The sequence below is a fragment of the Piliocolobus tephrosceles genome, chromosome 13 (assembly GCF_002776525.5).
Source record: "Piliocolobus tephrosceles isolate RC106 chromosome 13, ASM277652v3, whole genome shotgun sequence".
NCBI classification, from domain to species: domain Eukaryota; kingdom Metazoa; phylum Chordata; class Mammalia; order Primates; family Cercopithecidae; genus Piliocolobus; species Piliocolobus tephrosceles.
Genome location: NC_045446.1, coordinates 121,595,751 through 121,619,244, shown reverse-complemented (window position 1 = coordinate 121,619,244; position 23,494 = coordinate 121,595,751). Strand labels below are relative to the sequence as shown.

General features: G+C 40.7%; 1 protein-coding gene across 8 annotated transcripts in view; it reads left to right on the top strand.

Moving 5' to 3' along the window:
• The window catches only part of OPCML (opioid binding protein/cell adhesion molecule like), a 1,160,427-nt gene that overhangs the window by 889,033 nt on the left and 247,900 nt on the right, over nt 1–23,494 (top strand). For 7 of the 8 annotated variants that reach the window (XM_023185901.2, XM_023185899.2, XM_023185900.2 and 4 more), the window contains one exon: nt 20,875–21,107. In XM_023185901.2, coding sequence (XP_023041669.1) covers nt 21,008–21,107 — 100 coding nt within the window. In that variant the 5' untranslated portion in view covers nt 20,875–21,007. The remainder of the gene's footprint in view (nt 1–20,874; nt 21,108–23,494) is intronic. The other variant, XM_023185902.1, reaches the window with a different exon arrangement.

Sequence of the window (23,494 nt, the reverse complement as noted above, 5' to 3'; positions counted from 1 at the left end):
GCACTGACTCTGTAGAACAATTTGGGAAATATTACCATCTTTACAATATTAAATTGTCCGATTCATGGGCATTGGCTATTTTCCATTTATTAATACTTAGGTTTTTAAATTTATTTCAACATTTTTGTTTTTAGAGCATAAGCTTTGTAATTCTTTTTTAAAAAGTCGTTTAAAGGCCGGGCGCGGTGGCTCAAGCCTGTAATCCCAGCACTTTGGGAGGCCGAAACGGGCAGATCACGAGGTCAGGAGATCGAGACCATCCTGGCTAACACAGTGAAACCCCGTCTCTCCTAAAAAATACCAAAAACTAGCCGGGCGAGGTGGCGGGTGCTTGTAGTCCCAGCAACTCGGGAGGCTGAGGCAGGAGAATGGCGTAAACCTGGGAGGCGGAGCTTGCAGTGAGCTGAGATCCGGCCACTGCACTCCAGTCTGGGTGACAGAGCCAGACTCCGTCTCAAAAAAAAAAAAAAAAAAAAAAGTCGTTTAAAATATTTTGGTTCATTTTGATTGTATTGTAAATGAAATTGATTTCTTAATTTCATTTTCAGATTTTTCATTGCTAATGTATAGAAACACACTTAATTTTTATATATTGATCTTGTGTTCTGCAACCTTGCTGAATTTATGTATTTATTCTACTTGTGGTTTTTTTTATTTTGGTGGATTGCTTATGATTTTCTATATATAAGATATTTCATTTGCAGAGACATATTTTTAATTGTTTCTTTCCAAACTGGATGCCTTTTGTATCCATTTCTTACCTAATTACTCATGTTACAACCTTAAATACAATTTTGAATAGAAATGTTTGTGTTCCTGGATAAGAAAGAGGAGGTAAGGGTGTAATTAAGAGCTATACATTGTGTCATTGTGTGCGAGGGGTTGTGTCTCCAAGATTTTTGTAAATAAAAGTGAAATCTTTTTATACGCAGATAAGTTTGTTTTTGTCTAAATTCACAATGAAAGTTGGAGTAAAAAATATATGTATATACACACACATAAATACACACACACACACATATATATACACACACACACACATATATACATATATATGGGCTGTCACACTTCTAGGCATGGCAAAATCCGAACCACCTAATTGCACCTTCTAGTTGCTTCCTAGTGTGACTCACCTGTCTAGATGGCCTCTCTTTCTGTAGAATATTCTGTTTAATGACACAGGGAAATTTACTCATGTGAACAAGGAACATATGAATAGTAGCTGATTTAAAAATGGTAAGTGGAAAAGCTTATTCACAAAATGACATAACTTAGAGTGGATAATATAGTTTTCTTCGTCTTCACGAAGGACTGCCATGAAGAAGCAGCACTGGATTTATTTCTGCTACAAAGAAGGACTAGAACCAGTGGATGTGCCTTAGAGAGGGAGATTGCAACTCAGCAATGAGAAGGTCTTTCAAATACCCTACCCAACCATCTCTGTATTGGTTTAATATACTCCTTTTCATAAGCTTCCTGAATCACTTATATAATGTGAAAAATTGTACTCAGAAGTATTATGATCTTAAGAATTTAATAAACTTTAATTAAAAAGCAGCCATTATCACACCTCAAAGTCACCAAAAGTTGCCTTTGAATTAATTTAATTTTATAAGACAAGTGCCACCCCACCTTGGGTCTCTTGGAGTGTACACATAGACTTTGGGTGACATTTTCTTTTGTCAAGAGATCAAGTCAAACTTTCCACTTAAAAAATAAAACACAAAATAAATCTGATTATTCACTGAGGCTGTTCACCCTGCCAAAAAGTTCAGCCTTCAATGGTGAGGCCAGGCTTCCTCTCCTGCCATCTGTTGAGCTTGGCTTAGCTTCCTGCAGATTTAAATGCTTCCTGTTTCAGAGGCTTTGAATTTCCTTTCCCTAGATGCCCCTTCCACCCACAGCAAAACTGCAAGCCTCTCTAGTTCTCTCTGCTTCAACTACTCTTCTTTGCTGTGATGCTAAGTTTTCTTTTCTGGATTTATAGTAAAATTTCTTCTGAGGTGAACGCAGTGCCTAGAGGAGAATGTTAGTGTATGTTTGATTTGTTCTTAATTAGCTGCCTTCAAGGAAAAACCTCCTGGCCTGGTTTATTAGCTAGCTTTGTCAGAGCTTGTCTACTTTATCTAAACACTTTGAAGACCCTCTTCAAACTTACACTGCCTATATGCTTTCAATATACATTTTCATAGTACTGGTCAATTGGAAAAAGGTAGAACCAGGGTAGCACAGATGTAGGAAGGCCTCAGGGTAAATTGCTAATAGTGGGTTAGGAGAGAAAAGGCAAGGAAGGGATGGGATAGAGTGGAGCTCCACGGAGTGGCACAGACCACTACCCTTTGGATTCATGCTATCTAGTTGCTATTCAGTTTTTGGCCCCAATTCTGCTTCTGGGAAAATTTATGATTGCTGTTTTGACAAGTCATCATAAGGTGAGAAAAATGGGTGGAAAAATTCTCCCTGTGGAGTTCTAAATGGTTACAGATACGTGTTTCTTCCTGTCAGAAGTGTAGTTTCCAATACCCAATGACCAAAACAGAAAGTGTTTTCTCCCCGAAACTCTGAGGAGCCACTGACGCCTCTCAAAATAGGGCTTTTTTCCACCTCCGAACCCTGCCCCAACCCTATCAGAGCATAAATACAGCTAATCAACCTGGGTGCAGTTGATGAGCTCAATACTGCCGCTTGGTCATCAGTGACAGCATCAAAAACACTTACTTAGATTCTTGATTCTCACTCCTGAAAACAGTCCTCTCACTTTGTTTCTCCCTTGGGTTTTGAAGACAGTCACAGAGACATTTTCCTCATGTCTGATGTCCTGATGGCCCACCCACCTCCATCTCTCTTTGATCTATTTTTCTCTGCACGACCATCATGATCATCATGATCATCATCATCATGATGCATTTTATATTTGGTTTGGTTTTGCTCATGAACGTCAGCTCTGATCTTCACCCATGTGTTCTAAGGACAAGACCAAGTCATGGGTGGACATTAACTGTGCTGTGTCAGGAAGGACGATACCACTCATCAGAGAATGGTGCCAGGCCTCATTTAGGGCAAGTATCTTGTGCAAACTGTACCAAATAAGGTGCATAGCATTAACCTTATTGGAAATATGCATTGATGACTTAGAAGTATCAACAGGGCAAATGGCGTCAGGATTTCTTTTTTTAAGCTTGAAAAGTGAAGGCCTAAGAAGAGTAAAGTTTCTTATTTCTTAGAGGAGCAAAATCTGAAGCCCCAAAATATTTCATTCCTCATATTCGTTTACCCTGGAATGAAGGTGATATTACAACAATCAGTGATGGTTTTCAAAACATCTCAATATGTTGGCCCCTAAGCATGAACAAATGACAATACAATGAAATCAAGTAGGAAGCAGTGAAGAATCAAGCTAAATATGTTGTCTCCTACAGGAATCAATGGATCTCCTGTTAATAGAGAGGGGTTGGGGCTGGGTGAATATGGGGATGATGAGGGTCCTGGAAGAGTTTTATTGGTTTGGAAACAATTCTCACTCTCTTAATTATCTCCTGACGATGGCTGTAGACAGCAAAGTGGCGGCCCTGCTGAGATTTTCAGGTTGCTTCAAGTGACTTGGAGCTACACTAAACTAACAAATATGTTATAAATAACATCAGCTTTACAGGGAGCCACACACAGAGAGCAAGGAGGGAGATGGAAGTGTTTGATTTAAATCTTCTTTCCAAGATCTCCAACTACTTCAGTGCTTAATGAAGGTAGGAGTTGGTCTTTGAGAATGCTTTAGATTGAGTACTTTAGGACCCCAAATTCATCAGTTGTCTCCCTTACGTATTACTGCCCTGATTCTTCGGTGCACAAGATGAATAATTTACTAAAAAGCACATGTAAGTATTTCTTTATTATTCATTATAATGAACTGAGACAAGAGTAATTCTCCACTCTGCTGGAATCCCCGAGGGTTTAACCAGGCTGTGCTTTGCTTTCCCACAGTCAATTTGAGTAGAAGGGGACCCTTCTCTTTGTATCTGTGGCCTAAGTAGGACTTGTGCTAGTCGAGGTGTGAGCAGGAAAAGGAGAAGGAGACACCCAGGGTGGACTGATGGCAAGGGCAATGTGAGGTGAAGTTATAAGAGCACAGACAGCAGATCTCTTGAGTGCCAAGTAGGGCAGTGTTACAAAAGAATCATTACAGAATACCAGGAATCTGTAGTCAGTGTGCTGAGGAACTGCATAATCTTTCAGTAGTCACCTGAGTAGAACCAATTAAGGTGGTTTACAATTGGCTGTAAAGTATAGAGTAAATTATGCATTTTCTACATATGCATTTCTAAAGATTTCTTCTCTTTTTCTTTTTTCTCTTTTTTTCTTCCTTTTCTCTCCCCTCTTCTATCTGTCTTTCTCAACTTATTTATTTAAAATCCGTGATAAGAAAACTCAACTTTCCCTACTTATAATGAAAATTTGGGTTTTCATGCCAGAGCTTCTTAAACCCTCTCAGTTACAAGTTTCTATGGAAGGATCCTCCTCTATAGAGAACCCCACAAGCTCAGTCTTTCTTAGTGTTTTGCCCACATATTGAGTGCTGTTTCATACATATGAGTAAAATGGAGATGGCTGGAGAAATTCAGGTTACCTTCGGGTCAGACTTCCTGTTCTTTTGGTTGCCTCAGAGCAATTCAGAGAGTCCCAGCAGCTAAGAATACCCTCTTCCTCCCTTATTAGCAATCTGGTGGTGCGGAATTCTAGGTGACACAAATTAAAAGCAGCAACTCTTGGGACCTGAACTGGAAACATTTGCAAAGTTAACCCTGTGGCTTTATTGCCTCCAGGGAATATCTCTCTGGGCTTTTCCTGGCCCAAGGAAAGAGTTTTGCCTGCCTTCTATTTTATTTTTTAAGAGAGACAGTTCGCATCATCTATATAAAATAAGCCACTATTCTGGAAAAGATGATTGGCTTATTAAAAATATATAGCATATATTTTTAAACAGGCAGAGTTGACATTCTACAGGAGCAACGCTGTAGGAGCGGTGCAAACTTCACCTCCCGTCCCTCCTCCGCCATCTGTCTCTGCCCATCTGTCTGTTTCATGAGAGTTTTATTTTTAAAAACTCAAATAAGGTTTTGTTCAGATGTGTAATCTGCAGGATGGCACAGGATGAATCAAGCAAAGTTACTGGCCTACTAGTTGGCCATTAAGCCACAGTCACCTGAATACACGCAATTTCTGTTTTCTAAACTGGAGGCAGCACAGTCTATGGGTTGTGATTGGAAGAGATGGATGTCTTACTTAATTTTCCAAACTGTGTAACTGCTGTATGTGTAGATGGAGAGATGAACACTAGGAAATGTTAAAATCATTATAATGTGGGGGCTATCATTACTCTTGAGTTGTAAGTAATTGTGTAAATATAATAGCAAACATTTATTGACTACTGACTATGCTCTAGAACTGTGGCAACAGTGCTAAAAAGAATAGTTTCTTTGCATATTCACTACAATCGATAGTAGTTGTTCATTTGTGTGTGTGTTTTTTTTTACAAATATTATTTCCAAATGAGAAAACTGATACTCACAGAGGATCGGGAGTTTAGTAAATTACAGACCTGTGACTGGAACTCATATACTTCTTATTAAAATATTTATTATCTTACCCCATATGCTACACAGAAATTTTATGGACAGAATAAAAGCAAATCAATTCTCAGTATATTTTTTGGTTTCATAAATAAATCAGTCCTTTAGCAGTTCTGGGTGAGTTTCATTTGAACCAAAAAGGGAGGAGGTTTGTTTATGCACAATTCTGGAGAAAGAAGAATGGCCTTTGAGGTTTTGCCCGTCTTTGGGATTCTGTGATCCCGTACATTATATGTAGGAAGGTATTTGTAGGGAAATCTGTGGGCTGTAATTTCTGCAGTGCCAGAGTCTTTGCTCCCACGATACTTGTGCGGGAGCCTGTGGCTGACTTGCGCCATTCTTCAAAAAGATATCTAGCTCCCCAGACTCTCTGCTTTTAATTTAAAATTTTAATTTATACTTTTCCATGGATGATACTGAGACAGACATGGTCGTGAGTAAATATGTCAGGATAATCTATTGAATGGAATTAAAATGGTGTGTGCTTGGGAAACATTTTAATTTCATCTTGCTCACTTCTTTGCCAAGTATAATGAACAAATTGGGAGGCTGAATTTTAAAGCTGTTCAGGATGTGGAGGACGGGAGGGCAGAGTCAGAGCCAGATGACAAATAAATAACAAGAATTGTTCTGGGTGACTTCTTAAGGCATCCCCGACTAATCAGTGGGCAGCTCCCTAAAAGGCTGTATGTAACAAGCAGGCAGGGGTGAGTGCTATGCCTTCATCGCCTTTTACAACTTCCCATGGAATTCCAAACCATTGGTGATGACCAGAGGGGTTGGATATTGGGAAAGAAGGAAAATGGGGCTGGATAGTGGGAAAGAAGAGACTTTTCATCATTCTTGCCTTAGAAGACACTTTTCTTCTATACCCAAAAGCTGATTGCTTCTGAAATGGCTTTGCCTTGTACTGTACTGTAGACTAACACGATTTAAGTTAGTCATGATGGAAGAAGGTGAACATAAAGGTGTCCCAAAGCCAGACTGTGACTCTAAAAGAAGAGATGAAAATACCCTAGCAGCTTGCTCAGTGCATTTTTCTGTGGAAACACCAGTTGCTAAAATCTGTGCTTACTCATCTATCCTAAGGTGCAACCCCATTCCTGACTCTAAAAAACTGCCTCACTAGCTAATGGTGTCACCTTGGGTTGGGAGTAAGACTCTTAGAATAATTTTCTCCTTTCCGTGATGCCTGGCAGTATCTGTGCAGTGAATGTCTCCTTAGGGAACTGGATGTGTTTCTCTGAAGCTCCTTAACCCATTCACCTGTGATGTAATTCCAATCACTCCATTTCCCTCATCTCCTTCAGTGCTTCAGTTTGCATCTGACTTCAGGAGTACCTCAATCTGCTTGCGAATGGTTCTTCTAGAGGGAGTGGTGTCCTGTTTATACACCGAAGCTGTCCATGACAAGGACACTGGTGCCTAAGCTGTTGGGGCCTGTGGACCAACTGAATTCTGTTTCAGGTGTGCACAATTGTGTTGATTGGTCTCCCAATTATGTATTTTTAGAAATACAGCATTTCACCAACCACAGGACATCAATCTAGAAACCAGCCCATCAACCACTGTGTCAACACACTGTGAAAAAGGCCTCATCAAAATAAAAAGTTAAAGTTGTCTCAGTGGCTATAGCTGAGAAAATAAACTGCAGAGGGAAATGAAATCCCACTGCAGAATTCTACATAGGTTGAGTATACAACATTTCTGGAGAGTAAGAAATTTTTGAGAAAACAGAAAATGTTACTAGAAGTGCAAGAATCTATAGGTAGACTGGAATGGCCCTAGATGGATTAGCTAGTAATGTTAAAAATGTAAATTTCGTGTTATTTCTGATTAACACCACATCAACATCCATTTTTATAGATTTGAAAATACAGAAGGAGAAGGTATCAGAACTCCTTGGAAAAGGGTATGTGAACAGATTCAGTATCACTTGGTTAAACTCACATGGACTCTCAGATCATAGAGCTTGAATTATATTTGTCCAGAGGAGGCAATAGAGCTCGTAGTAATAGAGCAGGCACTATTTACCTGGTATAATTCCTATTCTCAACACACATCACTTTCTTCAGTCCTCATAATAGCGTTGTGTAATGCCATGAGGAAAATAATGTACATCCCACTTCACAGATGCACAAATGAAGATTCTGAGAGGTTAAACAAAATGCTTGTCTCAGTGCCCTCTGTTAGTAAGTGTCAGAGCCCACGTCTGTCCGATGACAGGCCTTCTCCTGAACAGCACATTATATATAATTATCTCTACAATGCTCATAAAGAACTCTCAACTCTCATCATCATTCTTGATATTGTCACTATGAACTTAGAAGACCCAACTGGCCTCTAAGTTAGTTCACACCCCCCATCATTAACAAGGGTGACTATTGCTCATTAAACACTTATTTCAACTTTTCATCATGTACAATTTCTTTCATTCCAGCTGATTTGCTCAAGGACTTTATTAAGACTTCTAATGCATTGAGTCTACCACATTCTCTGTATCCATCAGCCCCTCCTATCTTCATTCTTCTTATTTAATATTTTTTAATTCCTGTAATCCTTGGCTTCCTTCCTGTTGCTCACCCAGCGTACTCCAACACGGGATGAACCCATCATCTACATTCTGTATTCCTGAACCTGGGCATTTGCTGGAGAATATCCTCAAAGCTAGCAGAATATTGTCACTACAAATTCTTGACCACCAACTACAAATGGGACCTCAACACAGCCTATAAATCCCACTATAGTTCCCTAGTAATTTTGATGTCATTTTCTGCAATAGTTATTTCACTTTTTTGCATCCTTCATCCCCTTTCTTCTGTTCTCCCACTTACCTTCAACTGATACCTTGGTCTTCTACTTTGGAGAAAAGAGAAACCGTCACTCGATTGCCTCCTGGCTTTTCCATAGCTGAATCCACAAAGCTACCCAGGTTTCTCTTAATTTTTCTTCTCTTATGATAGAACAGATGGAGGATCTTTCCTTCATGTGCTTTATGTCTAATGTTTTCTCACTTTCCCTGTAACTTTTCTCTGACAGTTATCCTCTTTCTCCTGCATTAGCACTTGCTCCCATTGATAAGATCATTCTCATTAGTATATACTTACATACTGCAGTGTAAGAAGGCCTGGTCCTTGTCTCATGCCGTTTTGTTTCTACTGCCTAAAATCAGGCTACTCAAAGTGCATTAAGTCCTCAGCACGTGGGCTTGTTGGAAATGCAGACTATGGTCCCACTGAGATTTAGTGAATTAAGATTCACAGGTGATATGTGGGCTAGCAAAAGATTGAAACATCCCAGCACCCAATAGGTATTCAGTAAATATTTGCAAAATGAATTAATTAGTTCCCAAGTGTTCCTACCCTTGAAACAAATAAGCGACAAGAAAAAAAGCAAAACAAAAACCCTTTGAAGAACCTAATTCCCTCTACCTCTGTGTCTTTGCCCCACTCCACTTCGCCATCAAAGTTTGTTAAAGTGTTGGCTGCAAACATTTCACCAACATCTCACGCCTGATTCTCTGATGACTCCTTCCTTCACTCTAGCTCCCTCAAGCTCTTCCTTAAGCTGCAGACCCTCTCATCATGTGACTGTACTCTCACGTCTATAGGGAGGCAATAGTCCCTTCACTATTCTTTCTGCCTCTGGCCCTGCTACAATCTATTCTCCAAAAGAAGTCCAGCCTATTCTCCTGAAACACATGCCTCCACTTAAACCTATGCAGACTTTTTACCATAGAGATGTCCACCTCCGCAGCCCCGTGGAACACACCCATGTCCTCGTTTATCTTGCTTGGACTACTCTGGCTTCCAGTCCATTCCTTGCCTGAGTCAACCTCAATCCCAGACCCCACATGCCTGCCCCGCCTTCTATCTAAGATGCTATCTGTACCCAACACTTGTACCCAGTTTTTCTTCTGAGTTATCAGCTTTAGATATTTGTCTGTTAATCTAACAATTTTGTTACTTCTTCAGAGTGGCCTAGTCTCTTGACTGCATGTGTGAGTAAGGACTTGCCTGTGCCACCCCACTACATGGCCATCTGATATGGTGTGGACGTGTGTTCTCTCCAAACCTCATCTAGAAATGTGAACCCCAAGATTGGAGCGGGGCTTGGTGGGAGGTGTTCAGGTCATGGGGGTGGATTCCTCATGAATGATATGGTGCCCTACCAGCAGTAATGAGTGAGGAATGATTTCTGGCTCTGTTAGTTCACAGGAGAGCTGGTCATTTAAAAGAGCCTGGCATCTCCTCCCTGTCTTTCTTGCTCCCTCTCTTGTCATGTGATGCCAGTTCTCCTTTCCCTTCTGCTATGATTGGAAGCTTCCTGAGGCCCTCACCAGAAGCAGATGGTGGCACCATGCTTCCTCTACAGTCTGCAGAACTGTGAGCCACATAGACCTCTTTTCTTTATACATTACCACCCTTATGGTAATGGAAATGGACAAAGACACCATCCTAATTCAGCTTGTCCTCGTGTATCAGTGTTCTGTGACTTTGTTTATTGCATATTGGTACCTCAAAGCTGCAAGCTTCGCAAGGGTAGAGACGGGGTGTCTCTCCTAAATGTTCTATTTATAATATGGTCGGACACAGCATCTGGTCCTTAGCAGGTGATTACTAAATATTTGTTAAACAAATGGACAGATACATACTTTTTATTGTATCCATGAATGTAACAGACGCCTTTGTAATACTCTTGTGTCCCATCATGTGTCTGAGCTCATAAGGACCTTGAAAGCAGGTATTGTCTTTTTAGATGTTTTTTGTTGTTATTTTTATTTCAACCTTGCCTACCTCTTCTTGGGAAACTAATAATGTGATCTCAACATACCCTGTGGATTTATAGAGTGACTTGGAGCCTGGGAAGAAACCATCTCAATCATTCATTATTTTGTTCAGAGAGCTTTCTCTGGCCTTTCTGCCCACCCTTACTTTTTGTAATTACGTTTCACTACCCTACGCTTTACTTCTGTTACCAAGATAGGAATTCTCCTCCTCTCTCCTCCCACAGCCAAGCAGTTTAACCCCTCTTTTGTAGTTGTAAGCAGTTTCTGCCTCTTTGTGGAGCCATCTTTCCATACAAATCATGCCTTTCATTTTCCTTCCCTGCATCAGATACTCTGTTCTGAGCTGGCGTCAGCACAGTGGCCTCACTTGCATGGTATGGGAAATTGCTCTCTGCATTCAGGTAGAGTCCTCACTGTGCTTGTGGGGACCAGAGATTCCCCTTGCTTGCGTCAGGACCTGATGAGCAATTTCTGGTGGATTCGTCTGTCATCAGACATGGCTGAAATTGCAGCACATTATCATCCAGCGGTTGATTTTCTGCCTCCGGTGATGCCGTTTTCAGGAAAGTCCTCAACCTCCTCCTTGGTTGTGTTTCCACGACTCTATGTCTTCATGTTGCAGGCCCTCATGTTGAAGGCATTAGTGTCTTTTCTCTGCATAACCTCCCCTCCCTCTCCACGCACACATACACGTGCACACATACGTGGGCATGCACCCTTCCTATGTATTAACGTGACATCTCCCCGCCAGCTGGTGTTAGTGTGGTCCTGTCTTCCAATTTTCCAGCGAGCTGCAGATGTCATATTATGCCAGACTTCAAAGTCAACCCCTTGCACTACTGAAATATTTTTGTGCTGTACTCTCCATAAGTAGCTCTTATCCCTCACCATTTTTTCTGCAGAGGCTTTCAGCTACATTCTCAGCCAATACCTTATCAGCATATATTAGCTCTAGCAGAGTTATTACTCTCGTTGCATTTCCGACTATCTGAATCGTAAAGTTTTCCCCTACATAATTTAGGGTCCTTGTTGATGCTCTGAAGTTGGCTCTATTTGTAACTCAGGAAATAACTGAGTAGTTAAAGCCTTCTGGGAAAACAGCTTTTGCAATTTAGAATACCTTGGGAGTTGATCTAAATATATTTCATTTTGGCCTGCCTGTTCTTTTTCCTTTAAAAAAATTATTTATCATTGGTTTATGAGTTTATTAAAGCAAGGTCTTCCTCCCGGTTTTTGGACTGGCATTATTAATATATTTGGATACATAGTAAGGTTTTTCTTAGCAAAAATTCAATTAACTCTCAATTTATGAAAAAGGAAAACCAAAAATTACAAGATAATATGGGGGAATGTATTTAAAAAGTAAATTCAGAGAAATGCATTTTGGCTTTAAGATTCCACCCAGCATTTCTTCAGTTGCGTACTCTATAGAAGAGGCCACTTTAGAAGCAGGGGTCAACGATGGGAAGAGAGAAAAGATTTTCATCGATTTCCAGTGGTAACTATTAAAAAATCTTTACATATGTGCAATCATAAAACTAGGTATAAATGCCTTAAGCTTACACTCTGATATGACTGTAACTTCTGAAATTATAAGTTATGCACATATATAGCCACTAAAATTTAAACTTGGAACACTAACTTAATGGAACAGATGATGTTTTATTAAAATTAAATCCACTTTGGGAGGCTGAGGTGGGCAGATCACAAGGTCAGGAGATCGAGGCCATCCTGGCTAACACAGTGAAACTCCGTCTCTACTAAAAATATGAAAAATTAGCCAGGCGTGGTGGCGGGCACCTGTAGTCCCAGCTACTCCGGAGGCTGAGGCAGGAGAATGGCGTGAACCAGGTAGGCGGAGCTTGCAGTGAGCCGAGATCATGCCACTGCACTCCAGCCTGGGCGACAGTGCGAGACTCCGTCTCAAAAAATAAATAAATAAATAAATAAATAAATAAATAAATAAATAAATAAAATTAAATCCCAAGTTGCAGTGTGGATGTGGCACTGACTACTGTAAGGCCTTCCCTTCTGAGTTCCACCTGCATCCTGTGATAATGAAGTTCTCCTTCCACAGTGGCTCATTCCAGTGCTTGGGAACCTTCATTACTGCAGTTGAGTCCATATCATCCAGCTTTTGCTGGTAGGAAGGCATCACTGACAAAGCCAGTCACCTCTGTATTTTTGTCATTAGCCTGAGACAGTGCAAGGACTTCTCAATATGCCAGTGTGGTGAACACAGATGCAAACCTGAACATTTACATTTAATTGTTGTCTTACCACATTTAGCATAGGTTTATATTATACATCTCCCAATTATAATAGGAAAGAAAACACTAAATCGAAAAATATACATAAAGAGCCCTTGGACTCTGTGTGTGTCTATGTGTGGGTAGATACAGATAAAGATATAGATTCAGATATCCTGCAGAAAGACACATGTATGTCCCCACATATATGTCTCCTTATGTGGGTTCTTTTGATGCCCATTTGAGAAACATTATCTTACACCTTTTATCATTATAAATATGTATTGATGAACTACTAGCTGCTGGGTAGAGGCTGGGAGGTGCTGGTGATACTGAATGTGGTTACTATCCATGTGACATAGTTTAACACATGAGAATATAAATAATTAAATTCAGAGATGTAAGCTCTGTGAAGAGTCTCGGATCTTTGGTATTATCCGTATATTACAAAGAGAATGGAGGTTTAGGATGATGAATCTGAATTACACATTTAACTACATTTGCCTTTGTCTACTAATTAAAACACAAGGGTATGCACCCTGTTTTAGGTATTATCACCGTAATAAAGGAGGAACTGTAAAGGCATTTTCTAGTTAACTCTCAGTTTTTCAAAATATCAATTATCAATTCTTCGAACACATACAAAGTCATCAATATATGAGGACACCATTGCTGAAGCTGGTTTAAAAGACTTGTTCTCCAACTACCCAGATCACTTAAATGTTCCTGCAGCTATCTGTACATGTATGTGAGATGAGAATTTCATTTTAAAGTTAGACATAATTTTCGGACATGCATGTTATGGCACCCAAGTTTAGAGTTATAAACATTCAGCCATTCCACATCTGGCATGTAGGCCATGGAAGGGCATTTCCTGAGAATTCTGTTCCAAATATGTTCACCGTTCCCATGATACACTGTCCATTCCTTCCCTTGTTTTATTTCTCTCCAGGTGTCATTCTGAAATAAATATATCTAGACATATATGTTTTCTTTGTCTCTCACTAGGTGTAGTGTCATGGGGCAGGAACTTTGTTGGCCTGTTCCTACTGAGTTCTCAGCTCCTAGGAAGTTATCTCGTGTACCTTAGGCTGCACCTTAGGCACTCATTCAATATCTGTTGAAAGAATCGTGGCACTTTTTTTTTTTTTTTTTTTTTTTGCATTTTCAAAGACAAAATATAAAATCAAAAGTAAAGAACACAAAAAAGTTGAAGCCAGTAACAGACAAGCAGAGAGCCAAATCAGGGATGAACTTCCATTCACAATTGCTTCAAAGAGAATAAAATACCTAGGAATCCAACTTACAAGGGATGTAAAGGACCTCTTCAAGGAGAACTACAAAACACTGCTCAGTGAAATAAAAGAGGACACAAACAAATGGAAGAACATACCACGCTCATGGATAGGAAGAATCAATATTGTGAAAATGGCCATACTGCCCAAGGTTATTTATAGATTCAATGCCATCCCCATCAAGCTACCAATGAGTTTCTTCACAGAATTGGAAAAAACTGCTTTAAAGTTCATATGGAACCAAAAAAGAGCCCGCATTGCCAAGACAATCCTAAGTCAAAAGGACAAAGCTGGAGGCGTCATGCTACCTGACTTCAAACTATACTACAAGGCTACAGTAACCAAAACAGCATGGTACTGGTACCAAAACAGAGATATAGACCAATGGAACAGAACAGAGTCCTCAGAAATAATACCACAATCTACAGCCATCTCATCTTTGACAAACCTGAGAGAAACAAGAAATGGGGAAAGGATTCCCTATTTAATAAATGGTGCTGGGAAAATTGGCTAGCCATAAGTAGAAAGCTGAAACTGGATCCTTTCCTTGCTCCTTATACGAAGATTAATTCAAGATGGATTAGAGACTTAAATGTTAGACCTAATACCATGAAAACCCTAGAAGAAAATCTAGGTAGTACCATTCAGGACATAGGCATGGGCAGGGACTTCATGTCTAAAACACCAAAAGCAATGGCAGCAAAAGCCAAAATTGACAAATGGGATCTAATTAAACTAAAGAGCTTCTGCGCAGCAAAAGAAACTACCATCAGAGTGAACAGGCAACCTACAGAATGGGAGAAAATTTTTTCAATCTACTCATCTGACAAAGGGCTAATATCCAGAATCTACAAAGAACTCAAACAAATATACAAGAAAAAAAACAAACAACCCCATCCAAAAGTGGTGAAAGGATATGAACAGACGTTTCTCAAAAGAAGGCATTCATACAGCCAACAGACACATGAAAAAATGCTCATCATCACTCGCCATCAGAGAAATGCGAATCAAAACCACAATGAGATACCATCTCACACCGGTTAGAACGGCAATCATTAAAAAATCAGGAAACAACAGGTGTTGGAGAGGATGTGGAGAAATAGGAACACTTTTACACTGTTGGTGGGATTGTAAACTAGTTCAACCATTATGGAAAACAGTATAGCAATTCCTCAAGGATCTAGAACTAGATGTACCATATGACCCAGCCATCCCACTACTGGGTATATACCCAAAGGATTATAAATTATTCTACTACAAAGACACATGCACACGTATGTTTATTGCGGCACTATTCACAATAGCAAAGACTTGGAATCAACCCAAATGTCCATCTGTGACAGACTGGATTAAGAAAATGTGGCACATATACACCATGGAATACTATGCAGCCATAAAAAAGGATGAGTTTGCGTCCTTTGTAGGGACATGGATGCAGCTGGAAACCATCATTCTTAGCAAACTATCAGAAGAACAGAAAACCAAACACCGCATGTTCTCGCTCATAGGTGGGAACTGAACAATGAGATCACTTGGACTCGGGAAGGGGAACATCACACACTGGGGCCTATCATAGGGAGGGGGAAGGGGGGAGGGATTGCATTGGGGAGTTATACATGATATAAATGATGAATTGATGGGTGCTGACGAGTTGATGGGTGCAGCACACCAACATGGCACAACTATACATATGTAACAAACCTGCACGTTATGCACATGTACCCTAGAACTTAAAGTATAATTTTAAAAAATTAAAAAAAATAAAAAATAAAATAAAATAAAATCCAGTGTAAAAATTGGAATGAAAGACAAATTTAAAAAATAACTTAATTGGAGATATAAAGTGGAATGATATAAAGTAGAACCATCGTTTCAAATAATAAAAATTCTTTTATTTTTATTAAAAATAAAAAAAAAAAGTTGAAGCCGACCGATTTTACTTTTCTGTGATTATTTTGATTAAAATTCCAGCCCATCACTTGCCTGGTTTCTTTAAGGCAGTGAGTGGTTCTCCAAGAGGAGTCCCCAGAGCCGCAGTATCAACATCCACTGGGAACTTGTTGAAAATGCACATTTTTGGTCCCTCCAGGCCCATGAACCAAAGGCTCTTTGAGGGGTGGCTTCAGCAACCTGTTTTTAATGCACAGTAAAGGTTGAAAACCACCGCTTTAAGGCATGGATTTCCCTAACTGCACCTCTTCCTCTGAAAACATAACAAAACAACCCTGAATCTTAACCCCACGGCACATATTCAGAAAGATCTCTGCCTTCTGATGTCTGTCAGGCATTTCTTTGCTCTTCTAGACTCTCATTTACACCTTCTTTCCTCACACATGGCTAGAGGTTAAGAATGTGTACAAGTGTCTTCCAGATAGCTTTCCTTTTTTTCCTGTCTGTGCCTCAGGTTCCTCATCTGTAAAATGTGGATATAATATTAACAGAACACATCTCAAAGGGTAGTTATGAGGATAGAATGATTTGATATATTGAAAGTTGTTACAACTATGCCTGGTTCTGTACAAGCAATATGTAATATTAGAGGTTACTTGTGATGTAGTTGTAATGAGTTCTGTTTTATCAAGGATCAGTAGGTAGGGTTAGCTTGGAATGTAAGAATTTAAAATATCTAAAATAATTTCCAAGAGATCAGAAAGTTGTCATTAACCTTCCTCAACGTGCCTCTTGGCTCCCCCTTATTTAACATCAAAAGTGTTCCCCTCTGTGCTTCTTGTTAATGAGGGTCCAGGACATGGCCACAGACAGCAGGGAAGGAGCCTGAGTTTAGAAGAGCACTCAAGCCAACTTTTTAAGTCCTTCCCTGCGTTCTCTTTCCTGCTGTTCAGGGGACCATGGAAGAGTCCTAAGGTGATGGAGGAAAGCACGAAGCCATGAAACTACATTTTCTTTTGAAGCACAGCAACATCATGAGGAAAATAACTTTCCTCAACTGACTTCATTATTTCACTCAGTTTCTCTGTTGTTAGGTTCTGAGAACCATACAAACTGGTGAACCATCTTTGCCCATTTAGAGAGATGGCTTTTCCTCAGTTACTCTTTTCTGCTTGCACTCCATGTCCATAAGGAGGCCCAGGTCCAAGAGCAAGTACACCGGATCATGGCCGCTCACCTGACGCAGGATTAACCAAGGAAAGCACAGGCTTTCTAAGGGCTGTGTGACCAGGGCATTGAGAGTGTGTTCTGGCCCAGAGAGCAGTTTTGGATTGACCTGTTTCAAAGTCCACCCTTACTCAAGCCTGTGGCCGTTTGCACTGGTTCTATGCACCCTCTACCTGTAGTGGTTGGTCCTATACAAGGACAATGATAAGATTCAGGAAATGCACTTCAAAGATCTCAAATTACCTAAAGTTGATCTGCTTGAGTAAGTCCCTGAGGTTGCAATGTAATTCTGCATCTCCCTTCTGACAGCTCCCACTTCACACATCATCCAGGAGACAACCTTCTTTCGCTTTCTTTGTCACCTCCATCACCCGACTATCATGGAGCGGCGTATCAGTCTTGAAGGAGACCCCCACAGAAGCAAAGCAGAGCACTAAAGGCAATGATACCCGATTGCATCAGGAATAGATTCATGGCCAAGCTAGTGCATTCTCCATTTTGAATTAGAACTTGGAGATGAGACATGTTCTAACAGAGAGCACTGGGATTTAGCATATTAAAATAAACAGTATTTGTATTTTCCCAACATTTCTGAGTGTATTGGGTTAAACAAGGCACTTCCAGTAAAATAATAACATCTTTTAATAGTCATTTGACAAGGCCTAGTAAAATGGTATCATATGCTTTCCAGATACTGAGAAATTGAATGAATTTAATACTGGCTTATAAATCCCTTTGCAAGTCAGGTATTTTCCAATTCATTGCGTTAAAAGAAATTGAAAGAGGAATTAATTGATTTGTCAGCTGCAAGATCATTAAAATTATCTTTGAAGCTATATTACTATGTGATTTTTGGCATATATCTTGGAAAGCATTCAAATAATTGAGTGGCATTGCTATGCACAATTTTCATTTCCATGTTCTTATGTGAACAAGGTTTCTCTAAAAGCAAAAATGGGAATAGAATTGATCCTGAACTCCATCTCATTCTAGCAGTGAGTGATATTTATCTATGGCATTTAAAAAAGGGGCTTATCTATCTATTTAAAAGCTGTATTTCTAGTAAGTTGACTTTTTCATGTTTAATTATTACTTAATGAAATGTGCTATATATTTATGTTCCATCAATTTTATATTTGTAATGACCATTCATTTAAGAAATATATTATTGCTTAAAGTTTTATGGTCATAAGACATAAAAGAAATTTAAATTTCAATCTCTATATATTTTTGGTTGCAAATAAATATGGTAGGCGATCAATAAAAGACCTTCAAGCATGAAATACATTTTTCTGCAGAAGATATATAATGGGAAAACAAGTTCCAGTTTAAAAAGGAACAATGCACATGTTATGACTTTTAGAAAAAGAGTTCCTGAATTTTGAAAGCAGATAATCATGAGGATTAATCACTATGATATTTAAATTCTACTGAACAAATACACACACACACACAGGAATTTTGTGACTTAAAAAAATGTGAATATTTTCTAAAGACCAAAAAATTCATCCTTTTCCATTGTAGCTTACACGATTTTTTATGGCAACTTAAAAATGTGCAAGGGGTTACAAGAATATTTGTTTTCACTTAGTCACTTGGGTTGTGTGGTGACTCGAAGATCACACAACTAGAAGGGACTGGAACATCACGCCCTTCACTCTGTCTCAATTTAGCATCTACTTCCAGGCATTTTTGGAATTCTACTATTCGAACTTTCTTTAGGAGGAACTCTTTAAACAGGGATTTCTCCTTTATGAAAATTCACCTATCCTTAGGAAAGGTTTGCCCTTATCAGTCATTTGCAGTTGAGAATGAATACATTTATCCTATTTTTTCCCTAAGAAAAGCCTTTGAAAGTGGGGAGCAGGAAGGATCCATTAGGGTTTAAGATCCATTAGGGCATCATAAGGGAAATAGAAAAATGCTATGGAAGCAAGAAAACAACAGGAAAAGAAGTGAGATGCCTCACCACGTGGAGGAGATAACATGACTTCAATTTTTCTTTATACCAATGACATTTCTATAATGATGGGAAAGAATCATTCAATGGTACCTAAATTATCAGGTCCTACTGGTGGATGCAGTTGGGCCCTGGAAACTCGCTTGCCTAGAAAGCTTGCAGATTGAGGTCTGTAACTGCTGGTGTGCAAGGGATGCCTGTGGTCAAATAAAAAAAAATAGTTTCATTGGAATATTAGAGTATGATTCTATTTCAGGTGAAAACAAATCAACACAAGCTTCATACAAGTTCATGCATGTGTCTAAGGAGTAAGATGTAGACCGAGATACAACAAGTTGCTACCAAATCACCAGTGGGTGCTGGGCATTGGTGAGGAGTGAATGGTTAGCTGGGCCTGTATCATCTTGGTGTCATTTACATGTATTATTCAGTTTGTATTGTTCACATGCTTATTTAGAAAAGAACAATCCCTTCCTACAATATTGTGAGAGCGCCTAATACCCTCCCTACCCAACTTCTCAGTGGCTGAAGGGCAGATGGGCCAGTTCATAAAAAGGCCTGGGTTACTGGAAGCTGGTATTACTTTTATTCTTCCTACCAACCAGGGAGAGGACCGCCCTAGATCTGGTGTTTTCCCCATTCTAGAGGGCTGTGGTTCTGGTGCTTGGAGACCCTGAGCCACTCAGGCCAGGTGATACTGGCCACTTGGCCAGATCCTGACCTCTCTACCGCGGCCAGTGTCTCTGGGGTCCTTCTGTCTCCTGAGACCTGCCTGAAGGATCACTGCTGCCACCCAAGTGTTAGGTCAGATCCTGTGAGGGAAGGCCATGCCTATTCCCCGTGTTCTCCTCACCTGCAGGTGTTGGACTCCCGTCCCTCCTCTCTCTGCCAGGACATTGGCAAGGCTGGTTGTCATTGTGCCTTCCTATGTGCAGCATGGAGTGATGGGTGTGCACCCACATTTAGAAAGCGTTCTGTTTCCTCATGCTTCATTCCCACATCCTCAGTTCCTGGGCACATGCACAGACGTCCAGCACATTCAGTCCTGTGTCAGGCCTGACAGCCCGCAGGTCATCCACACCGACACATGGGCCTCGTTTGTGTTCATAGCCTCGAATTGTTAAGGAGAGTAGGTGGGTGGAGCACAGCTCCCTGATTTGATAGTAGCCTTGTTCTCTCTCCCAATGGGACAGAGAGTGTCTGAGGAACAGGGACTCTGCTGATAATTTTCTTCTTTCCTCTCCTGATGTCCTAAGATGCAGTTTTGACTCCCTCAAAAAGTGTTGGCTTTCTAAGGTGAATTTTACCAACCCATGTTATAAATTGTAGTTTGCAGGCTTTGGGCTGCTTAGGGGTTTAAGGAGATTATCAACACCAGGGAGGTCTGGAGGTAAATATGTTCAATTTTTGATTAACTACAAGTTAAGTATTTGCTTTGTGGATTATCTGTGACCTATTTGAAATACTGATCCACTCTCTCTCCCATGTGCCCCTGGGCCACTTCTTCCTCAAGGTGGTAAATGTGCTCAAGAAACATAAACTAATTTTCATATAAGCCTATGGGGAAAAAAATAACAGGGAGAGCAAATGGATGGCAAAGATATTCACATAATATGTCTCGAAATCAAATAGAAGTGATTTTGTATTGTCAGTTCTTCAAGATGATTTTGGTCACTCTTAGTTTATATTTAGGAAGTTTCATCAGTAATTGTTTCCTTTTAGTACTGTGTTATGTTGTTTCAATTACTCCTCAGAATGCAACATCATATCTACCACATTATATAATCTCTCCACTCTCTTTCCCTTCTTCCTCCCTCCACCATTCCCGGCCTCACTGCAGGTGCACCATAGATGACCGGGTAACCCGGGTGGCCTGGTTAAACCGCAGCACCATCCTCTACGCTGGGAATGACAAGTGGTCCATAGACCCTCGTGTGATCATCCTGGTCAATACACCAACCCAGTACAGCATCATGATCCAAAACGTGGATGTGTATGACGAAGGTCCGTACACCTGCTCTGTGCAGACAGACAATCATCCCAAAACATCCCGGGTTCACCTCATAGTGCAAGGTAAGTCCCAGCTGGATCTGGGGTTGCCATTCCCGTCAGTGATGGACGGGAAGAACCATGTTTGTGTTTCTTCTACTTGTGTGTGAAGACACAGAAGTCATTTTCCTCTATTGAATCCAGAGTTTGAGTATATGTCTTGGAATTTTTCCCATCGAACGAGTACTTAACTAAGTGCCGAATATCTTCTCAAAGTTTGTTAATGTTATCTTTAGCCCTTCTGTTCTCACCCGTAAGTTGTACAACATGCACTGGTTGAGCTCTCGTAAGTTATTTAGCACTCTGGAGCTGGGGTGAGATACATTCAAACATAGATAAATACGGTACTACTCTCAGTGCCCTTTAATTCTCTTATAGGCTTATTTCATAATAAAAGACTAATAAGCTGATGAGAAACCCTGTGACGTGACTGCTTTTGCACAGTTGCTGGTCACGCGTGCTCTGGAGGGTTCTCTGAGTGCTGTTTAGGCAGGTCCTCCCTGGCAAGGCTGCTGTGTTTAAACACTCTCTCATAGCCTGACAATGGAGCCCACATCCAAGAGGGTTGTTAGTCAGAATGATAGCTGCAGTTCAATGTTGGTAATAAATTCAGACAATTTTAAAAAGGGGGAAGGAGGAAGGAAGACTTAGCAACTTCTTCCACTCTCCTTTAAGAATGTGAATCAGGATGGCCCAAGAATGGTATCACATGTGCATTTTAAAATAGCTTTTAATTTAAATTTCATATTACACCTCAAAAATGGGGCTGAAGAAATGTCAGAATCTCAGATATTAAATATTGAGAATTAAAAACACATGCAGGTAGCAGTTCCGAGAATTTGAGAACCATTTTAAAGCAAGGCAGCAATCCAAGTGAACTTATTTTGAACTTGACCCAACTATCATCACCATGTAAAGCAATTTCTGTCAGGTGTTGGCTCATGGCAGGAATGAAGTTCTAAGCACATTAGTTCCGTCACCCAGTGACACATCCTTCCTCCACCAAATGAAAGGTTCAGGTGGACTTCTTTCAGAGCCTCCTTTGCAGATGTCTTGAGGAAACACAGTGAGCTCTCAGAAAGAGTCCCTATGTGTGATTTAGTCTTTAGCATCTGCCTTTTTATCAGATCCCATCTGTCATAAATTCAACAGATTTTTTTTTTTTTTAGTTTGTGAAACGTGTATGACATATTTGCTTAGCTAAGATAGATTCCTCATCTCTGATTAAAAAAAAAAAAAAAGACCATGATGTTGCGCATTTCAATTGGTTTCCTAGAGAGAGGTTGCATGGGGGTTGTCTATTCATGCTTCAGTCACTTGTACGATTCAGGTTGCCCATTCTTTCCTTTTGGCGCAAGCAGCCAGGCCTGCCTCTGTAGCCATTTGTAATGGCATGTGTGGGGCCAGAGAGCTGTCTGCTGCCACTGCTGTTCCCCAGCAGTCCCTGGCTCTGCCATGCTGCCTGAAGCTTTGCTCCTGCCCAGCCTCCAAGCCCTGCTCCCCTCCTCGCGTGCTTTCAGGCGTTCACACGCGCCTGCCATCCGACAGACGTCTACAGACGCTGCGGGTTTCCACTCTCCATACATGTCCACCCACGGCTCTGGAGCGACAAGACTGCCTGCCATCTGGAGATCAAGACAACTGTCACATCTGATACTTCTCCTCAGAGGACGACAGAGGCACTCGGTGAGATCAGTCATCGGAGATGAGCTGGGCTATCTGTTGAAAGTTTCTGAGGGTGTAGAAAACAAGAGACTGTGAGCTCTCACTACCCCACCTGCCTGCACCTGGGCTTGGTTCCAGAGGAGCTGACATTCTCAGCATCGGAAGTGACACCTCAGTGCCACCTCTGTGGCCTTGACAGCAAAGTTATCTTCAAATTCAGGAAATGTGGCACTGAAATAAAAAAGAACTGTCAGGCACTGTAGAGAAACAGACTCAAACCGAGCAAGCCTATCCCTTTTCAAGAACTAAGACAGATGATGTAAGCACATCAAAGTAAATGCACAATAATGGGCTGGGGGCCCAGAACAGAGAAGGATGTTCTCCATAACACGTGCTAAGCGATCCCTTGGGTGGGATGTGGCAGCCTATGAGGTGTCCCTGTGGACCTCCAAGCTTCAGGTCAGAAAAAGTCTGAGGACAGCATGGCATCTATTCCAGAGGTCAGCTCCTCAGTCTCCACATTCCAGGCCAATTGACTCTCTGGCTGCAGCCCTCTGAGGTGGCCTGGGAAGTCCAGAGGAAGTCAGGATGGGTAGGGGTGGGAGGGGAGGATGTTCTGGGGAGGAGCTTCTCTTGGGGAGGAGCTTCTCTTGGGGAAGAGTGTCTCTTGGGGATGATGTTCTCTTGGGGAGGACCTTCTTTTTGGGGAGGAGCTTCTCTTGGGGATGATGATCTCTTGGGGAGGA